The sequence below is a fragment of the Balaenoptera acutorostrata genome, chromosome 19 (assembly GCF_949987535.1).
Source record: "Balaenoptera acutorostrata chromosome 19, mBalAcu1.1, whole genome shotgun sequence".
Taxonomy (NCBI): Eukaryota; Metazoa; Chordata; class Mammalia; order Artiodactyla; family Balaenopteridae; genus Balaenoptera; species Balaenoptera acutorostrata.
Window position 1 is genome coordinate 55,187,949 of NC_080082.1, and position 17,954 is coordinate 55,205,902.

General features: G+C 44.9%; 1 protein-coding gene across 1 annotated transcript; it reads right to left on the reverse strand.

Moving 5' to 3' along the window:
* Positions 1–17,457, reverse strand: LOC103017962 (carcinoembryonic antigen-related cell adhesion molecule 1). The gene is given in 8 exon segments (XM_057533720.1): positions 1–92; positions 3,090–3,152; positions 3,155–3,221; positions 4,222–4,256; positions 4,949–5,001; positions 5,726–5,855; positions 8,216–8,494; positions 17,409–17,457. Coding segments are annotated over 8 exon segments (768 nt in total).
* Between the last annotated feature and the right edge of the window lie 497 nt (positions 17,458–17,954).

Below are 17,954 nucleotides of genomic sequence, written 5' to 3' on the forward strand. Positions count from 1 at the left end.
TCAGATGGGGAGCAATTTCAGAAGGTATTTGGATGTGAGTGTCATGAGTTCTGGGAAGTAGAACCGGCTAGAGATGTAGATGAAGAAGCCACCTGCAGAGAGGTCATGGAAGCTGTGGAAGGAGGGTGGTGTGGAGCGAGACAAGCAGGTCTGAGTAGGAAATCTGCCGTCGGGGTGCAATGCACGGGGGGGGGGGCTGGTAGGAGGAGAGTGTCCAGAAGGAACAAGTTGTGTGTGGTCTCAGATGCTGTAAAAGTGAACAGTGTGAGGACAGTGAAAGTACCTTTGAATTGGCCGAGAGATGGGTGCTGATTTTCTGCCGCTTCCAGTGGTCTTGGGAAGGGGGCCAGCACTGCAGAGGGCCAGGAGAAACCAGGGCATGAGGAAGGAGAAAGACAGCACACGTTTCAATTGCTTGGAAGTGCAGGAAATGATAACAGGCTAATTAAGGAATGAAGGTTATCCAGGTTAGAAGAGCTCTGACCCTCTGAGGGGCAGAAAGAAAGGAACAGGGTACAAGGAGGAGGGAGGGTGCTAGAGAGATTTCTATACCCCTGAAGCCGTGGAGACTGTTGGAGTGAAAGCTGTATCGCTGCATCTGATTCACTGGAGCCGTCTGCGTGGGAAGTGTGATTTGTCCCTAGTCAAGAGGCCAGGAGATCTTCTACTCACGAAATCACCTTCTGTCCCAGAGGAAGACAGGCAGTTTCTTCCAGGCAGGTTGGAGCTGTGGCTTGTTGCTCTAGATGGACTCACTTTGTTAGCAGATGTGCAAATGAATTTAGCGAATTCTCTGATCACTAGATCAGATACCATGTGGACTTAGAAACAGGCTCACGCTGACTCCCTGTTAAGCAATTTCTGTTTCTTCTGCCTGTAAAGAAAACATTGTAGAAAATAGTACCAACTGTGAGGCAGCATGTTGATGCCTGATATATAATTTTTATTATCAATATAGAGCAAATTTTACAAATAATTCAGAAGCAGCCTTAGCCAGGCAAAATTAAATTACACAGAATAGCGTGGATGAGGGGAGGTATATACAGTCTGTGTCAGGGTTAAAAAACCCTGAAAGAGGTTCCTGAGTACAGAGAACTCCCAACCAACCCTCTCTGAGGGGGCCAGTTCCATACAGCATTAGATCAAGTAATGAATATGGAATGAAACCTTTCTCTCAACAGCCTCAAGGAGGTTCCATCCATGCAGAAGGAGGCTGGGTGGGAAGTAGACGTGCCTCTCCTTCTCCTGCCCTTCCTTTTTATGCTGACACGTTGGGTCTCAGAGACCCCATGGGAGAAAACAAGTTTCAGAGGCTTTCACGGAGCCGAGAGCTGAGTTACAATCCTCCCCTTGTGTCCTAAGGAGCATCCGCACCAGTGCAGCGTTCTAGGTTGTAAACGATGCCAACTGCGTGGGTGGTCGTGTTGCCTTCAGGTGCTCCTGCTTCTCAAGAACCAAACACACCTTAGCAGAGGCCAAGGTTTCCTGAGACGGTGAGTGGGGCAGACGGAACGTGCACAGGCAGAAACACGGAATAGAACGGTGCTGATGGTTGGCCTGAGATGCCTAGAAACTGAGATCCCTTTCTGGCCATGAATGTAGAAAACTGCTTCTTCTTATTTTCTATGTGGAGCCCCTGACATAAAAAGCTTGAGGAGCTCCTGGCCAGAGGGACTTGAGGGGTTTTGGTGGCTTCTTTCACCTAAGGCAGTCAGATTGGCTTGCACAGCAAATTAAGTAAACAACCCGTTTCACATAGAAAGGAGTTACAAAAATTAAAATTGCAGAATGTCTCAGAAGGAAGGGGAAAAACTCGGTACCACAAACTGTGCATTCTTTAGCAATTATTTAGATCATCTCTGAAGGGTAGCTTTCTGATTCCTTTCCCAAGTCCCAGCAGATTGTATGTGTTAAGAGCCAACTGCCCCCTAAAGCAATAACCCCTTCCTCTGTGGGCACTTCCTGGAGTAAAGCCCATAAAGTTATTTAAACGTACCTGCATTTTTTGCATTTTTTATCAGGAATTACTTATGGACCTAGACAAGTAGTTTTTTAGTTTCTTCTAGTAGGTTCTCTGAAGAAGAGTTTTCCAAAGGGCCTAGGTGGTATTCTCGGTAAGCAGCAAGGTGTTTAGGCCCTGATTCTGCAGGTAGACAATCCTGACAGTAGACAAAGGTGTAGAATTTGCAGTCCTAAATTGGTTATATATGTATTTTCCCATGGATTTATACTGGACTTTGAAGAGCTAGGAGAAGCTTTTCCTTTTCCTGTTTCTCTCTCTTCTTTTCTGGCACATGCATTTCAGTGCATAAGGACATAACTCTCACGGTTATGGCAAATTCAAGTTAGACTCCAATAGGACAGGACTGAGGTGGGAAGGAATGAGTGTGCTGTGAATATGCAAGTTTAAAACTGGTCTAGGGCTTCCCTGGTGGCGTAGTGGTTAAGAACCCGCATGCCAATGCAAGGGACACAGGTTCGAGCCCTGGTCTGGGAAGATCCCACGTGACGCGGAGCAACTAAGCCCGTGCGCCACAACTACTGAGCCTGTGCTCCAGAGCCCGTGAACCACAACTACTGAAGCCCGTGCGCCTAGAGCCCATGCTCCACAACAAGAGAAGCCACCGTAATGAGAAGCCCACACACCACAACGAGAAGAGTAGCCCCCGCTCGCCGCAACTAGAGAAAGCCCGCGCGCAGCAACGAAGACCCAACGCAGCCAAAAATAAAAAACAAATAAATAAATAAATTTATATTAAAAAATAAATAAATAAAACTGGTCTAGGTCAGCAAATGGGAGGGGTGGACGTTCCGGCAACTCTCTCCCAAGGTCTGCTTTGCCAAAGTTCAATGACAAGGAAGGTTGGGTTTCCTCCAGACCTCCTCCTGGATGTACCTTTTCATCTACTGACACTGAAGGAAGGGGCTGTGACCCGGCAGCCAGGATGTGCCTCATTAGGGATGAAAAGGTGGGGGGGGAAGACACACTTCCCATTTTCCCTAACGGTGAAAGAATCTCCTAGCGATGGGATGACAAACTTGGAATAAGTCAGTAATGAAGGGAACACTACTTCTTCTTTTTGCATTACCACTTCTTCTTTTTTTTTTTCTTAAAACTTCTCAATAAACCACTTCTGTGGCTGTTGGGGATGGGAGGCTGAAGTTGGTTTCTTTGATTCCTGGGCACTGAAGTTCAGGGCAGAATATGCACCTTCGTCGATCTGAAAGGAATGAACAGCAGTCAACTAAATCAGTGTCATAGGCCAGGCCCTCACCTTGTCCAGTGTGATTCAGCACCACATGCTTTCACCACTTTGAAACTTTTAGCTTCAGAGAAGGGCTTTTATTACCCATTTTCTCTGCTTACTAACATCCTGTTGAATGATCATTAGGAGAGATAGATTATGGAATGCTACAATGAAATACGATGATACAGCAATGAGAATAAATTAAGCACAAGGGCATACAATGAGATGGATGAATCTTACAAAACAATTTTGAATGAAAGAAGCCAGACACATGTAAGGACATACTGTGTTTTTCCTTTATGTAAGAGCATAATCGCATTGGAAGTGAGGATAGTGGTTACTCTTTGAAGGGAAGTAACTGGAGGTCTTTTTTGGGGGTGGCGGAATGACATGTTTTATTTATCGATTTGGGTGCTGCTTACATGGGTTGTTCAGATTGTTCAAATATGATTTAAGCACTTTTCAGTATGTGTGTATATTCTATTGAAGGTTAAGATGAGAATATTCAGTAAAATTTATTAATAGACAGTAAAGGAACTAAGGCCTCAGACCCATTAGAATGGAAAAGATCCTTTGACAGTAAGGGCAGGATCAGATTGGAGGCAGAGCAAGGAGAATGATCTAGTGCCTTCCTTGAGCTGGGCATTGTGATGAGGGCTTTACATTTCTGTCATTTAATTCCTTGACCTTCCCTTTGAAGTAGGCAGCATGCCCATTTTACAGAGGACAAAGCTGAGGATCAACTAGGTTAAGTTACTTGCTCAAGGTCACAGCCAGGATTGAAATACAGGATGGGAAAAATTCTAAAGCCAACATTCTTGCATGAATTAGACCCATGGGAGTGATTAACCAATACTTCTTTGTTTGTTGTTGCAGTGAGGAACTTTGATCCAAACTTGATCTCCCATTTGTGTCTTCAAGAATAACCCATTCTACACAGAGATATTTTCATGAGAAAAAGAGCCAATGAAACTGGCTTGTTGGGTGAATTGTCAGAGTAGCCCTGACCTGGGGAAGCAAAAGAAGAGTTACCAACCCATGAAAATGCAGAGCTGACTTATGGCCTCAGAATGTGGCGTTCCTAAGCTGTTGTGCTTCTAGCTGAAGGAGGTGGCAGGTGGTGAGAGGGTGGGGTGGGGAGGTGGCCCAGGATTAAGACTTAAGGAATTCACTTCCCTCAGTCTGTGGTCCAGACCCCAGGGCATTAGACCAAGGAGGGGTGGGGAGAGGCCTCAGTGCACTTCTGAAGATTTCTTCCAGTTCACAAGGCCCGAGTTTTGCCCAGGTGTGTGTCTCAGCCACAGGCTCCAGCGGCAAGGAGGGGCATTGGGGCCCACAGTACCAGAGCACCAAAGGCAGGGAAACCTCACCAAAGGAGATGCCCGCATCCGCATCCGTAATAGAGGCAGGAGGGGGAAGGAGGTAGGATGAGGAAAAGGCTTCTGGAAACATGTCCATCTCATGGCCTGCCTGACTTGCCTGGCCTAGGAGGGGTGAGTGTCTCTCCCCCAGCTGTGTCTCAGGGGAATCTTTTGCAGCAGGAAGGGTGTGAGGACCTATGCTAGTTGTAAGACTGGGAAACTGAGATCCCCTCTAATAATTCAGAAGGTAGGGATTCACTTGGAAATCCGGGATTCCCTGCTAGGGCAGGGTATATAGTAGAACATACGAGCTCTCACGAGGTGAGGAGGTTTACTTACTCTGGTTGTGGTCTGAGGATTTGTGCTCCGAGAGGTCTTGCTGGTCACTTGCCCTAAATAAATATCAGACACTGTGACTGCTATTCCCAGGCACAGGATCTTTGCTCCTTGACTTAGGAAGGACACTGTCAGCATGATTCCTTGGGGCTCCTCACTGTTCATTTATACCTTGGTTGGTCCTCTTTCCTCTGAGGACCTCCTTCTTCAATCTACCTATCATCCCTTCTAGTGTTTACTCCTCTCCTGCTTACTGGCTGTTCACATTTAGGGCCATTCATGCCAACTGCTTCTGAGCTTATTTCTACCCTGACACCTTTCCCCTTTTGTAGGTAGATGCTGTTTTTTTCTCACTTTATTTATTGCCCAGGAGGCCTTTGGTTGTTTCTGCTTTTCTTAGGTTCTCTTCCTGTCCTGTCCCTCTCTCCTCCTGCTACTGTTGTCGACAGAGCACAGGACTCCCTTCCTCCTGCTTCTCCTTTCATTTCCTCATTAGTTTTCCTTCTTGGACCTTGGCTTCCCTGACTGGGGACAGAGGAACATAATGGGCTCTGCTCCCGCTAAACAAGATGGGGTTGGAAATAACCATGTCCAGGAGACATGAAGCATGAAGCATGAAGACCAGGGAAGAAGAGACCCCTAAGAATTAGTGCCAAGAAGCAGGGCTTTAGGAAGCATGAGGAGCAGATCCAGGCCAGAGACAGAGATGAAGTCTCCTTCTCTCTCCCAAGCATGACGATTAGCCTCAGAGAAAGCAGAACAAGAGGAAAGGCATCATACCCTGCAGTCTATCTCACATACAGGAAATACACCAGGGGTGCTATCAGAGCTACCCCAGCCAGGACTGCAATCACGATGCCGGCAATAGCACCACCTGAGAAGCCAGAAGAACTTCCTTGTGTTGAATCATCTGTCATGGAAAGAACAGAGAAGAATGAGTGAAGGTGACATTATTTTACAGTGGGAGGTGCTCTGCAAAACAACTGTCAACATGAAGTAGTCTCTACTTGTTCCTTCAAGGAATAAATTTTCATTTTTTTTTAACTTTTTATTTTATATTGGAGTATAGCCAATTAAAAATTTGTGATAGTTTCAGGTGAACAGCAAAGGGGCTCAGCCATACATATACCTGTATTCATTCTCCCCCAAACTCCCCTCCCAACCAGCCTGCCACATGACATTGAGCAGAGTTCCCTGTGCTATACAGTAGGTCCTTGTTGGTTATCCATTTTTTAAAATAAATTTATTTATTTTATTTTTGGCTGTGTTGGGTCTTCGTTGCTGCGTGCGGGCTTTCTCTAGCTGCAGTGAGCGGGGGCTACTCTTCGTTATGGTGCACAGGCTTCTCATTGCAGTGGCTTCTCTTGTTGCAGAGCATGGGCTCTAGGCGTGTGGGCTATATACTTTACATATATCTCATTTGATTCATGTAACCCTGCCAGATCGACATTATTTCCATTTCATAGGTGAAAAACTTGAGGCTTCCAGTGGTGAAAAAACGTGCCCATTGTCATATAGCTAACAGGTGGATCTAGAGTCAGGTAGTCCTTGACAGTAGGAGTACCTGATTTTATAGAGCCTAATGGTAATAGTAGTAGTAATAGCATCTAACAGTTATGGAACATTTTCCTCTGTGTGTGGCGTTTTACCAAGAGTTTAATTTAATAGTACATTAAATCTTTGAAATAATGCCATGAAGCAGGTGCTTTTACTGCAATTTTCAGTTAAGGAATCTGAGGCTCAGAGTAGTTAATAATCTTGTGCAAGAAGTTTATAATTGTTAATGCTTACATTGAAAAAAAAAGATCTCAAATCAGCAACCGAACTTTACAACTTAAGGAACTAGCAAAAGAAGAACAAACCAAACCGTGAGCTAGCAGAAGGAAGGAAATAATAACAATTAGAGTGGAGATAAACAGAGAATGGAAAGATAATAGAGAAAATCAATGAAAACAAAAATCGGTTCTTCAAAAAGGATTAACAAAATTGACAAACCTTTAACTAGAATGATCAAGAAAAAAAGGGAAGATTCAGATTACTAAAATCAGAAATGAAAGTGGGAATGTAACTACCAATTCTCAAGAAATAATAAGAATTACAAGAGTATTATGAATAATTATATGCCAACAAGTTGCATAACTTCGATGAAATAGACAAATTCCTAGAAACTCAAAAGCTACCAAGGTGGAATCACAGAGACATAGAAAATATGATCGACCTGTAACTAAGAAGGAGATTAAATCAGTTTAAGCATTAGACAAAATTCAAAATCCTTTCATCACACTCTAACTCAGAATAGAAGGAAACTACCTCCACATAATAGAGGCCATATATTAAAACCCGTATCTAACATCATTCTAAATGTGAAAGCCTGAAAGTTTTTCTGCTAAGATCAAGAACAAGATAAGGATGCCTGCTTTTGCCACTTCTATTCAAAATAGTATTGAAAGTAATAGACCAAATAGGCAAAAAAAAAAAAAAAAGAAGAAGAAATAAAAGACATCGAAATTGTAAATGAAGAAGCAAAATTAATTGTTTGCAGATGATGTGACCTTATATAGAAAACCCTAAAAATGTCACAAAAAACTGTTAGGACTAATAAGCAAATTTGGCAAAGCTGCAGGATACTAAACTAGCACATAAATACAGTTGTATTTTCTATACATGAAAAGTGAACAGTATGAAAAGGAAATTTTAAAAATTCCATTTATAACAGCATCAATCAGAATAAAACATTTAGGAATTAACTTAACCAGGTAAGTGACAGACTTGTACACAGAAAAACTGAAAAACAATTTTTCAAAAAGGAGAAAACATAGTAAAAGAAATTAAAGAAGACATAAATAAATGGAAAGACATTCTGTGTTCACGGACTGGAAGATAATATTTTCAGATGACAATACTAACCAAAATGTAGTGGATGTATATGGGTAATGATTGCAAACCAATATGAATGTACTTAATGCCACTGAGCTATAAACTTAAAAATTATTTAAATGGTAAATCTTACATACTTTTTATTTTTACCATATAAAGAAAGTGCGCCAGAAAAAAAAAAAATATTGTACAAGGTCACAGAGTAAATGCCAGACCCAGGATTAGAAACTAATTGTATTTTTTCCAGAGATGGCGCTATTAAGATTTTGCCATCTGTTTACTATAATGGTCTCTTAACTGCTATTCTGCCCCCTGTGACCTCTATCCATTTTGCACACCGTTTGTAGAGTAATTCTCCCGGGAAGAGGTAGCATGGGGCGAGTGGTCACTTACATTTCACATCCAGCCTGAGGGGGTCACTTTTCCTGGAATTGCCCGGGTTGGAGACCTCACACTGATAATCCCCGGCATCCTCCCTCCTGACGGGGTTGATGGTGAGGGTGCTGTTGTCTGGGGACAGCTTCATCCTCTCTGTGAGCAGTAGCCTCTGGCCATTGAAGAACCAGCATATGGAGATCCCAGTGTCATTTGTGCGGCAGGTCAGGACCACGGTATTCTCATGTTCTGTGACTGTGGTGTTGCTGGCTTCGATGGAGGGCTGTGCCACTGGGTCTGTGGAGAGACAGAGGGGTGACTGACTGAGAATAGGTCAGGAGCCTGGGGCCACGCTCCTTCCTCAGAGGTCTCAGCCACCCCCGGGGCCCAGTGAGCTCTGTAAAGGTGACCCAGAGGATGGCCCTGACCCTGTGATCAAGGTCATGGGGCTCTCTTCATTGATGATCTGTAATGAGAGGGCTGCAACTCCTCTCTGAGGATTGGCCAGCAAGGTGATGTCTTAGAAATTCAGAAGGTCGGGGGTGTTTCGAGAATGTAACTAAAATAAAATCCAGCAATTCCACTTCTGGGGTATAGACCCAAGGGAAATGAAAACAGGATTTCAAAGAGATATATGCATTCCCATGTTTATTGCAGCATTATTCACAATAGCCAAGATATGGAAACAAAGTAAAAGCCAATCAACAGATGAATGGATAAAGAGGGTGAGTCTATATATATATATATATATATATATATATATATATATATATATATATATGTATACAATGGAATATTATTCCATCACGAGAAAGGACATCCTGCTACAGGTATTTATGACAACATGGATGGACCTTGAGCGCCTGATGCTAAGGGAGATAAGTCAGACCAAGAAAGACAAGTACTGTATGATATCACTTACGTGTGGAATCTTAAAAAGCCAAAGTCATAAAAACAGAGAGTAAAAATGGTGGTTACCAGGATGAGACAGGCTGGGACGTGGGACGCTATGCTGCAGTGCTGCAATGCTGGCACCTGGACAAACGTCTCCTGAGCAACAAAATACAAAGAAACTATACGGGACTAAAAAAAATAACTGCACGCATGCACAGTTGGGGCAAAATCTGGACAACAAGATACAAAGAGACCAAAAAGCCCTACTGCCACTTCTGAAGAGCCGGGAGTAAAAGCAGGGGGTGGGGAGCAAAATCGGGGTACTGCGCATGTCCCCTGCACACACCACCACCTGAGGGGTGGGCAAACCACCTAAGCCCCTCCTCCAGCCCCACCGCTGGACACACTGTTACCCTCCCCCCATGTGAGGAACCAGCTCGCAGCCCCCTCAGCGAGCGAGCCAGCAAGGAAACCTGTTACTTGTTCTCATTCCCCCCTGCTGCAGCAGGGACCCCAATAAGGCCTTGCCTGAATTTCTTGGCTGGCCTCTGATCAATTTCTATTGATTAAGGAGGCCAGGAACCTTGGTCGGTAACAAGGAGATGGGCTTGCGGGGGATAGGAGAGATGTTGTTTAAGGGTGCAAACTTGCAACAAGTAGTAAATAAGCCATAGAGCTCTAACATGAATATAGACAACAACATTTTATTATAATCATCGAACTTGCTAAAAGACTAGAACTTAATTATTCCAACCACTAAAAAGAAAAGATAATTATGTAATGGGATATAGGTGTGAAATATTGCTACAATGGCAATCATATAGCAATATATAAATGTATCAAATTAAAATATTGTACACCTTAAATTTAAACAGTGTTATATGTCAAATATATTCAATTTAAAAGAGAAAAAAAAAGAAAAAGAAAAACAAAGGCTCTTCTCAACCCAGAAAACCTCTCCGCACAGGTAGAAGAGAAAAAAGAAAAAGTTTTATTATAGCATTAAACCAGAATGTGATGTACACTACAGGCAGTTTGCTAAGAAATTGCAAAGACTGAAAGAAAGCTCACTCCCTTATATAGCCAGACAGATACAACCCCCTACATACATGTTCTTAAGATAAACAGTAACTAGTCCTCAAGTAAGAGGACTTGACAGCACCATTTGTCACATATCCTAAATTCATCTGGTAGTTGGGGGTGATCGTCTGTATTAGTTAATTAGCTTTATCCAAAGGAAAAATAAACTTCTCACATCTTCACGACTGGAGGTAGTTTTGCAACCTGGAGTGCGGTGTCCACCTCAACTGGGCTCTTACCCTCCCCCAGAATCCGGGAGACAGGGGTACCATCTTCCCTGTTGATCACATTTTCAAAGCGATAACTCCCAGGTCCTTGGGAAAGATACTCCCTGGGTTGGAAAGCTGGCAAGAATCTTATTTAGATTTTTAAAAGATTTACATACATCTCAAAGGGACAGAGAAAGAATTTACAATGACACATTTTCTAAAGAAAATGCTCTGAAAGAAAAGGGGAATCTCTTTTCCTTTTTGCACTAGGAAAAATTAATTTCTCTTTCTTTTTCGACTTGTATTTACCCTCAGGGGTTATTCCAGGAAAGAAGTAGTGTATCATGTCAAAGGCTGCAAAACTAGCCTGAGGAGCACCTTGCAGGTTTAGCAATAAAAGAGGATATTGGTGACCTTGATCTCAGAGAGACAGCAGTGAGCGGTCCTGAAGAGAGATCTTAGTTCCCTGCCCAGGAATTGAACCTGGGTAGCCTGAATGAAAACCAGGAATCCCAGCAGCTAGACCACCAGGGGCTAGAGGCTAGAGACAAAGTTCCCCTGGCTGTACCCCCATTGAAAGCAAGAATGTTTCAAGGAGGCAAAAACTGTAAAAACAGGTACAAAGTTTATTATTAGAGACACAGCATAACATGTGGGAGAGCACACAGAGAAGCAGTTTGTTTATTTAAGACAGAAACTAGGCAGAAATACACACCCAGAGAGAAAGGGTATGGGCATCCTCTCTAATAAGGAGGAGTGCAGTAAGTCAGAAGCTAGGCAGAGGGACTTCCCTGGTGGTCCAGTGGTTAAGACTTCGTGCTCCCAATGTAGGGGGCCCAGGTTCGATCCCTGGTCAGGGAACTAGATCCTGCATGCCGCAACTAAAGATCCCGCATGCTGCAACGAAGATCCCATGTGCCTCCACTATGACCCGGCGCAGCCAAATAAATAAATATTAAAAAAAAAAAAAGAAGAAGAAGAAGAAGAAGCTAGGCAGAAATACACACCCAGAGAGGAGTGTGGGTGTCCTGAATGAGGAGTGCAGTGAAGAGGTGATTTGAATCATTTATATAGGACAGTCCTTCCAGGTCTTTGTTTACCTTTGGCCAATTATCTAACTTCTTTTTCCACATCTGACCTGTTCTAGGACCCTCCCCAAGATGAGTGCACAACTTTTTGCTAAGATGGATCCCACCGCAGAGGCCTGTGGAGGTATGTCCACACTTATTATGGGGTGGCGCCCCCTCCCTTTTTGACTCCCTGCACATGTGCAGACAGGGAAGTTTTCCTTGACCTCGGGAGTGGTCATCTTATCTCTTTACTTCAGCAGAGCTCAGCTCCTGCCACTAGCTTTGTCCTTGGAGTGTCTGGGTGAGAACAAAGCTTCAATTTTACTCCTCTTGACAGACACCAGCTGTACGGCCCAGAGGCCCATCTATTTCCTACCTCAACCTTGGTAAAAGCAATTTTATTTTATTTATTTTATTTTTAAAAGTTAATTTATTTTTAATAAATTTATTTTATTTATTTTTGGCTGCGTTGGGTCTTCATTGCTGCGAGCGGGCTTTTCTCTAGTTGCGGCGAGCGGGGGCCACTCTTTGTTGCAGTGCGCGGGCTTCTCGTTGTGGTGGCTTCTCTTGTTGCGGAGCACGGGCTCTAGGTGCACAGGCTTCAGTAGTTGTGACTCACGGGCTCTAGAGCGCAGGCTCAGTAGTTGTGGTGCACGGGCTTAGTTGCTCCGCGGCATGTGAGATCTTCCCAGACCGGGGCTCGAACCCATGTCCCCTGCATTGGTAGATGGATTCTTAACCACTACGCCACCAGGGAAGCCCAGTAAAAGCAATTTTAGAGAAAGAGGAGATGGAAAGAGAGCATGGAGGAGTGAGTGGGAGGTGAAAAAATAGAAGCAAAGAAAATATGTCCAGATAGTTGAAGATGCTTGACTGAGAAGGGAAGAGGCAGTGAAAGGAATGGAAGACCAAGGAAGTGATTTTTTTTCAGTAAATGTCTTTAGAGGCTCTGAGGGATGGGTGACAAAACCGATGCAGAGAGAGAAGTTGAAGGCTGAAAGGGCACAAGCTGCCTAACCCACTGTAAGCCCATGAAACACCATCTCTGGATGTGAATGTCCACTTGGGGAATGACTATTTTAGATTCTTTAAAGTTCAAGTCTGCAGTGCAAATAACAGAATCAGGGTTAGGACTTAGCTTGTTCAGAGTCAGGAACTGATATGAGATGTTTAGGTTCAGAATGTGGGATTGTATAGGGTCAGAGTTAAGAATCAGTCTGGTTCTGGGATCAGATTAGGGGTCAATATCCAGAAGAGACAGGCTGATCTTTAGATCTGAACTTCATTCTGTCTCTACTTTTTTTTTTCTCCTTCTCCATTCTATAGCTAATTTTCTTTCCTTCTATTCTTCATTTCTCTCTCTCCCTCTTCCTCTTTCTCCTCTCTTTTTCTTAACCCCCCTTTCTCTCCCCTCTATCTTTGTAATTCAAACTAGAAGAATGTAAACAGCTTTAAAAGTTGGTTCTTTGACTGAAATTGACTTTAGACCCAACATGAATAATTTAGAAACCAAATGAGCATTAGCTAGTTCAAGGCTCTACAAATAAATAAGCAAAATCTAAATTCCGATACTTTTTTTTAGCCCACAGTTGATTTTTTTTGCAATGAATCAGTGACTTGCAATTGATTTTTTGGGGGGGGGTGGGAGGACTGGAACAGAACAAACTTTATTCAATTACCAAAGAACGGAGAAGCCGGAACACAGTTTGCAAATTAATTTATCGGAAATTGATTTTTAAAAGCTTGTAACCTTGTTTCACAAGTACAGTTGGGCAAAACCCTTAACTTCCTGTAAGAGGACATCACACTTGGCTAATCCTCAACTGGTTCTGAAGAAGTAAAATCATGTGTTGATAAATGCAGATACATTTTAATATCAAACAGTAGGGATAGTAAGCAATAGGCCATATAGGGAGTAGCCATAAATTATAAAAAAGAACAAACCATTTAAACCACAAAAGAATTATACTAGAAATTAACCCTAGCTTCCTTCCACCAAAATCTCCCAGTTGGAAATATAAAAAAGTTCTTCTAAATAACTCCTGGGTGATTGTATTTAGAAAATAATGGCAGTAACAGTGTTTATGTTTCAAACCCAGTATATTACAATATGGAACATCTTACAAGGTCCAATAGGATAATCACGGTGGAGAACTCCATGTTTTGAAGAAAATCTATGCCTTCTTCTGAAGATTGCAATCAGACATTTGGAAAGGGGCTCTAGGCTTATTACTGGGCCCCAGTGGAGTCTGGGTACCTGGTGCACTGGAAACACTAATCCTAGTATGAAGGTGTTTGGAGCTGGGGTCTTTGGGAGGTCATTAGGTCATGAGGGTGGAACTCTAATGATGGGATTAGTGCCTGTATTAGTCAAGGTTCTCCAGAGAAACAGAAGCAGTAGGGTATATATGAATACATAGAAACAGATTTATTATGAAGAATTGGTTCATGCAATTATAGAGGCTAAGAAGTCCCAGGATCTGCTGTCTGTACATGGAGACCCAGGATAGCTGGCAGTACCAGTTCAAACTTCAGGCCTGAGAACCAGGGGAGCCAACGGTATAAGTCCTAGTCCGGGTTCGAAGGCCTGAAACAAGGAGAGCTGATGTCCCAGGGCAGGAGAAGACGTATGTCTCAGCTCAAGCAGAGAGCAAATTCTTCCTTCTTCTATCTTTTTGTTCTATTCAGGCCCTCAGTGGATTGGAAGAAGCCCACTCACTTTGGCGAGGGCCATCTTCACTCAGTACACCAATTCAAATGCTATTCTCGTCTGGAAACACCCGCACAGAAACACCCAGAAATAATGTTTTACCAGCTATCTGGGCATCCCTTAGACCTGTCAAGTTGAACATTAACCACCGCAGTGCCCTTTCATGAAGAAGGAAGAGCTAGTTGGCTCTCTTTCAGCCATGTGAGGATACAATGAGAAATGTACCATCTGCAGCCCAGTAGAGGGCCCTCACCAGAACCTGATCACACAAGCACCCTGATCTGGGACTTCCAGCCTCCCAAACTGTGAGAAACAGTTCTGTTCTTTTTTTTTTTTTAATCCATGAAGGTTTTTATTTATTTATTTTTATGGCTGTGTTGGGTCTTTGTTTCTGTGCAAGGGCTTTCTCTAGTTGTGGCAAGTGGGGGCCACTCTTCATCGCGGTGCGCGGGCCTCTCACTATCGTGGCCTCTCTTGTTGCGGAGCACAGGCTCCAGACGCGCAGGCTCAATAATTGTGGCTCACGGGCCTAGTCGCTCCGCCGCATGTGGGATCTTCCCAGACCAGGGCTCAAACCCGCATCCCCTGCATTGGCAGGCAGATTCTCAACCACTGCGCCACCAGGGAAGCCCCAGTAATTCTGTTCTTGCTAAGCCATGATATTTTGTTATAGCAGCTCAAACTGACAGTGACTCCTGGCCACCAACACCAAGGGCATTGTGACCTGAACTGCACATCACACACTGGGTGCAGTCAAGCTACCGAACCATGACGTCGGGCACGCACAGCAGCGTCTGCCATCCATGGAGAAGGTGTGCATGAGATCAGGGCACAGGTGGACGCCCCAGCAGGTGGCTCAGGCACCCATGGCACCCGCTCCTCCTGCCTCTTCCCCCACCCACACCTATGAGCTCATGGGGATTCCCTGGGATCTATTTACAGAGGACAGAAAGCACAGACTAGGTGTATGGATGGAACTGCAGTGTGGGCCGGCGTCAGGCAGAGGTGGGTAGCTGCTGTGTTAGCACTCGCACATGTGGTCCTGAAAGAGTGATGTAAGGAAATCCTTCAGGGGGCAAAACTTCAGGGGTCCACTTTGTGGGAGGGAGAGAGGTCCTCAAGTCCACTTCTGCATGGACCCCTGGTGAGCCATTTGGTCAAGGACTTGGTAAGAATAAAAGCATCAAATGAAGACACGGAGGATATGTGGATGGTCCTCTGGGGATGGGCACAGAGGGTGAAGATGTTCATGTCCCACACGAATGCCCACCAGAACCCATGCCCTGAGCAGTAGGCTCTTGGTACCCAGTGAGCAGTGTCAGGCGGCTTCTCTCGCATCAGTGCTTGCACACTGGGCCCATGTGCAAAGTGGATATGTGGGTGGTGGAGGCTCTGATTTTGGATAGACAGCAGTGAGTGATCCTGACACAGGATCTTATTTCCCTGCCCAGAAATTGAACTTGAGTAACCTGGATGAAAACCAGGAATCCTAGCCCCTAGTCCACCGGGGGGCTAAAGACTAGAAGTGAAGTTGCCCTGGCTCTTGCCCTGTGGTAACAAGAATGTTTCAAGGAGGCAAAAACTTCAAAAACAGGTACAAAGTTTGTTATTAGCAACACAGCACAACATGTGGGAGAGCACACAGAGAAACAGTTTATTTATAGAAGACAGAAGCTAGGCAGAAATACACACCAGGAGAGAAAGGGTGTGGGCGGACCACAGTAAAAAGGCTGTTAAATCATTTATAGAGGGCAGTTCTTCTGCATCTTTGTTCTCCTCTAGCCAATTATCTCGCTTCTTTTCCCACATCTGACCTGCCCTAGGACCCTTCCCAATAGGCGTGCACATCTTTTTGCCGAGATGGATTCCAGCACAGAGGCTAATGAGAGGTTTGACAACACTTATTTATGGGGTGACGCCCCCTCCCTTTTTGACCCTGAGGAGGCTTCCTGCGCATGTGCAGACAGGGAAGGTTTTCCTGACCTCAGGAGTGATAGATGTGGTCATCTTATCTCTTTACTCCAGCAGAGCTCAGCTCCTGCCACTAACTTTGTCGTTGAAGTGTGTAGGGAAAACAAAGCTCAAATTTACTCCTCTCGACAAACTCTAGCTGCTGTGTCCAGGGCCCATCTACCTCCTACCTCAGCTCCCCACAGAGACAACAAATGGGTTAACTCTCCCCAAGGTGACCTGGCTGTTGACTGTACTCAGTGCCCAAACCAACAGAGGCAGAGGCCAACTCTAAGCCTGTTATGGCGTCTTTCTACAGCAGGACTACCCAGGACACACCCCACCCTCGAGGGGACTGAGCTTTCTCCCCACAGGGATAAATACACACTGTGGGTTCTGATTTGCCTTCCTCGGACTCAATGCTTCTGTCAGCCCTGCCATTTGGGAACTTAGAAGATGTCTGTTCTATTGCTACAGTATCCCATGAAGTATTGCTTCCAGCTAGAGGACATATTTTAAGGCAAAGGAAGTGAGGCAATTAACTCCCATCCATGGAACTCACTGATCTTCCAGGTGCCCCACTACACAGAGACAGCTGACCTATCGGAAGGGTGGAATGGCCGTGATGGTTGATGAGGGCACTGGGTGAGAGAAGGTACCCTGCCGCCCAACAGGAGATGCTGTATGTCTTGAACCAGTGGCCAGTCCATCGTGTCACCTCCCCCAGAGCCAGAATGCAGCGGTCCATGAATCAGGGGAGGATAAGGGAGTGTCCCCTCCCACTAGTACACCTAACAACCCGCTTAAGGAATTTTTGCTCCTGGTCTCTGTGACCTCAGGCTTGGTGTGGGTGAGGGACCCCATGAGAGCTCTAATCAACTGGAAGCCAGGACTGCCCCCTTGCTGTTTTGTGCTCCTTGTGCTGCTGAAACAACAGGCAGAGACGAGGGCCACTCTGCTGATGGCCAGAGGGAACGTGACCACCAGAGGGAGGCTGGGTTGCTGGATCAAGGAGGACCATGTTTGGAAGCCAGGGGATGCGTTGGGGGTAATATCTCCTTGGCCGGTGGCCCTGTTCAGCAGAAAGTGGCCAAGAGCCAATAAAGACAAGACCATTGAACACTTACTTCCCTTAAGAATGAAGATTTGTGTCACACCAGTTGTCCAGAGGAGGTGTTGGCAGGTGGTAAGAGAACACAGAATGGATGGTAGGAGAGGGCAGCTCTGATCACCACCAGCTACACAGTCAGGACCTTCTCATCTTCGTCATAGGCTGTTTTTCCCCATCTTCCTCTCACTGTAGTACATGAAGAACTGGTTGTCTAACGCTGTGGGTGTGTGACCCATTGTCATTAGCACAATACGGTTCTATGATTAAGTAACGGATGGGAATTGTGTCTTCTGTATTGAGCACTCTGATTTTCATCCAGACAAAGGAAAGGGGTGACTGCTGGACACTTTCTGTTTCCTTCTTCAAATTCACTCTCTCCCTTTCTCCCCCTGCCCTGTGCTGTGGGGACTGTCAGTGGGATCTCCTGCCTTCCAGCTGGGTTCAGTCAATGGGGAGACCCAACAGGAGACCAGAGGGACCACAGTGAGTGAGGTTGGGGCATTAATTCCCCAGCTCCCTCCCTGTAGTGTTGCTGTGGGCTGGATGGATTTTTCAGCCTGAAGTTGGAGTTCCTGTCAAGTAGCCCTCTCCAGAGAGGATTCTCTCTATGTCTCTGTCTTGCAACTCCTCAGTGTTCCAGTACAGAAACCCAGTGGTATCAGCACCAGGAAACTGCTCTCACCCTTGTGTCTCCACAACAGTCACACACCCTTGCCAATTATCTAATTTTCAA